Source organism: Gorilla gorilla, chromosome X, assembly GCF_029281585.2.
Source record: "Gorilla gorilla gorilla isolate KB3781 chromosome X, NHGRI_mGorGor1-v2.1_pri, whole genome shotgun sequence".
Lineage (NCBI taxonomy): Eukaryota > Metazoa > Chordata > Mammalia > Primates > Hominidae > Gorilla > Gorilla gorilla.
Genome location: NC_073247.2, coordinates 36,647,223 through 36,653,102, shown reverse-complemented (window position 1 = coordinate 36,653,102; position 5,880 = coordinate 36,647,223). Strand labels below are relative to the sequence as shown.

Here is a 5,880-nt window from a genome sequence, read left to right as displayed (position 1 = left end):
TCAGATGAGACTTTGGACTTTTGAGTTAATGCTGGAATGAGTTAAGACTTTGGGGCACTGTTGGGAAGGGATGATTGGATTTTGCAATGTGAGAAGGACATGAGATTCGAGAGGGGCCAGGGATGGAATGATACAGTTTGGCTATGTGTCCCCACCCAAATCTCATGGTGAAATGTAATCCCCAAGACTAGAGATGATGTCTGGTGGGAGGTGATTGTATTACGGGGGTAGATTTCCCCCTTCATACTGTCCTGAGTTCTCATGAGATCTGGTTGTTTAAAAGTGTGTGGCACCTACCCCTTCTTTCTCTTCCTCCTGTTCCAGCCATGTGAGTCATGCCCGCTTTCCCTTCACCTTCCACCATGATTGTAAGTTTTCCGAGGCCTCCCCAGAAGCACATACTGCTATGCTTCCTGTATAGCCTACAGAACCATGAGCCAATTAAATCTATTTTCTTTATAAATTACCCAGTCTCAGATATTTCTTTATAGCAATGTGAGAACAACCTAATACAGGCCTGCTTTTAGTACTTTGGCCAGAGTCCTTTATTTTTAATTGTAATAGATTTTGCAGTAGTGAAAAAACTAGTGAATTAGACAAAAGATCTGCCTCAGATTGGGAGGAGTAGAAAAATGTGAGCATAGAATAATTCTGGCCACATTAGACCAGGGGTCTAGTCTCAGCTCTGTGACCTATTAGCCATGTAAACTTAAAATTACAAGTTTGGCAAATAATGTCTGATAAGCCCTAACTTGTAGCACTGTTGGAATCTATGTAATGGATATGAAGCACTTAGCAGAATTATGGAAAATATTGGGTCTTTAAAGAATGGTAGTTATATAATTATAATTATTTTTACCACAGATGATATCACCCTCCCCTCTTGGGAGATTTATTTTTATTAATTCAGGAAAATATGCAGCTTTCTAGGACAATTAATATCAAATTAGCCCATTATGTATTTAGCATATAAAAGCAAATAAAATTTCCCCATTTGAAGATAAGTTGTTTAATTTGCATGTAGGGAGTCTTCCCCAGTTGAATGAAACACAAAGTCCTAGAATTTGTGTCAAGGACCAACAACTTCCCTCCCAGGTGCCATTCCATCCAAACCACCCCTATTTTCATTCATTTCATCATCATCAAATATGTTCTCCCTTAGAGTTTGCCAAATTATACTGAAGATAACTTAATTAAAATATCCTTTTAAGATGAGTGTGGTGGTTCACACCTGTATTCCCAGTACTTTGGGAGGCTGAAGTGGGTGGATCACTTGATGTCAGGAGTTCAAGACCAGCCTTGGTGACACGGTGAAACCCTGTCTGTACAAAAATACAAAAAATTTGCTGGGTAAGGTGATGTGTGATTCTAGTCCCAGCTACTTGAGAGGCTAATGTGGGAGGATTGCTTGAGCCTAGGAAGTCGAGGCTATAGTGAGCCGTGATTGCACCACTGTGTTCCAGCCTGGGGAAAAGAACCAGACCCTGTCTCAAAAATATGTCCTTTTAAATAATAGGATTTGGCTCTCTCAGTTCAGAGCAAAGGAGCCAACACAGTAGCTTTTCAGCATCCCACATCAAGGCAGTTTCACCATTATTTCTCAAAAATTTCCTGGAGAGGCTGTGCATAAAATAACTAGATTGTGCTATGTGTTCAACTGAATGTGAACAAGAGCACAGGACACTATCCACTTCTCACTTCTGCCCCAAGAGATTTTTTTTTTTTTAAGACAGAGTCTCGCTCTGTCACCCAGGCTGGAGCACAGTGGCAAGATCTCAGCTCACTGCAAGCTTCGCCTCCTAGGTTCAAGCAATTCTCTGCCTCAGCCTCCAAAGTAGCTGGGACTACAGGCGCCCTCCACCATGCCCAGCTAATTTTTTTGTATTTTCAGTAGAGATGGGGTTTCACCATGTTGGCCAGGATGGTCTCAATCTCCTGACCTCGTGATCTGCCCGCCTCGGCCTCCCAAAGTGCTGGGATTACAGGCGTGAGCCACTGCGCCCGGCCGAGGTTTTCTTCTGGTTTACTGATGTCACCAAGGTAACTCTTAAGTGGAGGTTTCCACCCCAGGGTTTTGTCCTTCAACAATGAGACACACCATCTGAGTGCCTGGCCTCTGCTCTCCAGTCCCAAAGCTTCATCTAGCCCACCACCCAGCTTAAATTAAAAGTATATCCCACTGAGAGACTCAAAGTTTCCAAAAGTCTAAAAGGGCCTTTCTTCAGAGAATTTGCACCTTACCATTTTCAGCCAGATACACTTCAGCACTTTTCCCAAACCCCTCTCTAACTCCTTACCTCCTTACTCCCTCTCGTTACTTGTCCTTTAGGTCTTAGAAGTATTTCACCATCTTCCATACATTATTACTGTTCATTAATTGTAAAAGTCTAAGCAGAGGTGGGTGTTTTGTATCCTGGTTTTCCCATTTCTAACAAAATTACTTTCAAAAATCAGATGTTGGATTAATATTGGAGGAACGAATGAGCCGGTAAGCATAGATGCTGGTTCATAAACATTTTATTTCTTCCTACCTTCTTCAGTAAGCTAAGCCAATCCAGATATGACTTTTATTTTTATATAACAGACTAAAATGGAAAAAGAAAACCAAGAACTGAAAAGTTTACTTTTTCTCACCTATGTTTTGATCTCCAAAATTTTACTGCTAAATCATCTCACATTTTTTAAGGAAATACCTATTCCAATACTGTGTTTCCTTGTTCTGGCTCATTAAATATGAAAGAAGGTTTCCCAATTTGTTTTACAGAACAATAAAACTCCTACTCTTAAATAGCAATACGTGTGTAACCAAAGTCATTAATAAATATAGATTCTGAAGTTATCTAAAACTTCTATTATAAGAAACAACATTTGAAATATAACACCAAAAAAAAAAGAAAGAAAAAGATACAACTCCGAGTTACTATAGAATATTAACACAAAATGATATATGCTGTGTTCCCTCCAGACGCACTCTGGCCATTCACTACTTAGAATGTTGACTGCTCTTCTCTTCCACAAAGAAAACGATCTTCAGACTTGAACATTTGAAATGTAACCTAGGGGAAACAAAAAGATGGAAAAGTAAAACTCGAGTTATCAATATACAATAGGAATGCAAAGATGATATACACTTATTTCTTCCAGCCCCACCATGGCCCTCCACTATTAGAATGTTGACAGACCTTTTCGACCAAAAAGTGAAGAACAAGCCTCAGATTTCACTTAGCATGGGAGAAGCTGCTAGACGTGGTTCTGGAACATGCATTTGCCATGGCAGCAGTATGAGCCCTGGCTGCAGCTCTGGCTTGGGTTCTCTGTTCCTCATCCCTCAAAGCCTCTTCATAGCAGGATGGGAAGGCACTAGGGACGGTATCATGCATCTTGGCTACAAACTCCAGGACTTTCATCTTGCTAGTTTCAGCGTGAGCTCTTGGACCCCACAGGAATTCATAGCGTGGAGGATCACTGTTGGGCACTTGCTGGTACACCAGGTACTTTAGCTGCACCAAATCTTTGGTCATGACCTGCCTGGGATCCCCGTAGAGGAAGTGCTTCCTATCAGCATATACACCCATCATATTCATAATTTCCCAGACTGCCTCTTCTGGGGCACGGGTGCCATTCAGAAAGATCACACCCAGTGCAATCATCAGGAGGCCAGTCTTGGGAATTTTTTCTTCATCACTGGTTGTTTCATCATAGGTGAGGTCTAGTTTGCTGAAAAAGGCATAGTAGTGCCTGATGGGATCCACTTCCTTCAAATCAACACCAAGTGCCAGCTCCATGTGCTCAGAGGCTCTCTTGAGGATCTCATTGAAGTGACACTTATCCTTCCTGATAACAAACTTTATCATATCTCCCTTTGTAATTGGCTCTTTCGTTTCATACTTCTGAAGCAAGAAATGCACCAGCGACACTACTTTCTTGTTTAAAGGATCTTCTTTCCAGCCCTCAGCTTCCCTTGAGGAACCTAGACTTTTCTCATCTTGGCTGCTGGCACCTTCATTTGAACTGCATGAAACAGGTGCAATAGCATTGGTGGTGGATGGGGCTCCCTGAAGCGCTTCAGGGATGCTAGGTGTCTCAGCAGCAGGCAAACTCTGGGGTCTGTCACCAAAGAGAAGATAGGCAGAGGAGGGTGACTCTCCTTCTGCCACAGTGGCCTGAGTAGCTCCCAGATCCTGATTCTCACAACGAGCCTGGTGGCGTTTCTCACGGGCACGGAGCTTACTCTTCTGACCTCGAGGCATAATTACTCTTGTCAGGGACTACAGACAATAGTGCAGGCAGTTGGGTTGATGAAGAGGTCACCCTAGAAGACGGAGGATGAGATAGTGTTCACAGCCTTGGTAGGGAGATTCTACCTTGGTCTAAGAATGGCCACCTCTCCTGGTTCTCTTGAGGGTATTGCTTTAGGAACCCATAAGGCAGGAGCGGGGTGGGACTGTTCTGTGGGGGGGTGTCACATCAGTTCTAACTCAGGATGTTAATTTTACTCCTGACTACATCAGTTCTAACTTAGGATATTAATTTTACTTTAGTCTTTTGAGTCCTCCCTCTGTTGACTTGAGGCTGCCTCGCTTTAGACCATGGCTTCCCATCCCACAGATTCCCAACAGGAAGTAAGGGTGTTAGGCCTAACAGCTGCGCTTTGGGACACAGAGAGTTGAAAGTGGGAGCAGGACAGAGCAGAGAAGGATGGGTCTCTGTGAGGCAGCCTCTGTTCTGGGAAGAGTGTGTCTCGAAGGTCATAACAAATGATACTCACTTTGACACCTGCCGGATCCTGAGATTTATTTCTCTGGCCGCATGTTTCAGACCAAGGTTTCGCCCGTAACAGCTTGATGACGTGGAAGATAGGTCAAGAGAAACATGTCCGGCCACCCCCACTTTGCTCTCCCAGCATAACGGCAAATGGTTCTGCGTTCGGGGGAGGGGCAGTTCTTAAAGAAATACATATATTTCTTTCATTGACTTTGCAGGCACTGGGACTTCTCTCTTTGCTAAGCTGAATCAGTCAGCCTCAGAAAAAGGATCATTTCCCTGAGTCCAGAGTAGGAAGTAAGGTGGAACCTGAGCCCAGCAGCCACGCCTGGGGACTCCCAAGATTGACAGTAGGGGCGGGGCTCTGTGGGGGTCCCTCTTCTTGGGTAGGTAATGCCCTCAGTCCTCACTCAGTGTCTTATCTTGACTTTTTGTAGGTGCTGGGCCGCTTCTCTGCTGACTTGAGGCCATCAAATAAGGCACTAAATCTGTAAATAAAGATAATTGACATCTGTACAATATTATGTTCACCATGTATAAACATATTGTATTGCTGTACTTAGGCATCCACCTAAGTCTATCAACACATTTTTATATTTGCTTTGATAGAGTGTGTATGTTTTTGTGAATGTTCTTTTTAGGTATATTTTGAATGTTGCTGCTCTTTTGAATGGTATATTTTTCATTCCATTTTTTTTTTATTTTTAAAGCCCTCTCAAATTTATTGAAATAGATTTTCAGGATGGTACATTAGGAGAAAAATGAGGATGACAGAAACATCAAAGGATCTTTCATTCAGGCACTAAAAGGAATCCAGAAAAGAACTTCTCAGAGAAAATCTTAAGTAGCTAGGATCTTTCCTTATTTGGAACCATTACTTTCAATTTAATGCTTTGTATATTATGTTTGTTTTTTTTCTACTACACTGGCTGAGTCAGCTTTGAATTTCTGAAAAGCTTTACTTATGCCCCTCGCGTAAGATCCTAATCCAGTTCACAGTGAATTTCAATGACTTAAAGTCTTGAGGTAGCACAAATGTTTTTACAAGATTCCTTGAGGCTTCTTTTTTTTAACCTTTATTTTAAGTACAGGAGTATATGTTTAGGTTTGTTATAT

General features: G+C 42.2%; 1 protein-coding gene across 1 annotated transcript; it reads right to left on the bottom strand.

Moving 5' to 3' along the window:
- Positions 1–2,499: 2,499 nt before the first annotated feature.
- Positions 2,500–4,893, bottom strand: LOC101148817 (melanoma-associated antigen B18). Its single transcript, XM_004063935.3, has 3 exons — positions 4,769–4,893; positions 3,183–4,312; positions 2,500–3,056 (listed from the first exon to the last, which is right to left on the bottom strand). Exon 2 carries the CDS (start codon positions 4,248–4,250, stop codon positions 3,219–3,221), a length of 1,032 nt encoding a protein of 343 aa, XP_004063983.1. The 5' UTR covers positions 4,251–4,312; positions 4,769–4,893; the 3' UTR covers positions 2,500–3,056; positions 3,183–3,218.
- Between the last annotated feature and the right edge of the window lie 987 nt (positions 4,894–5,880).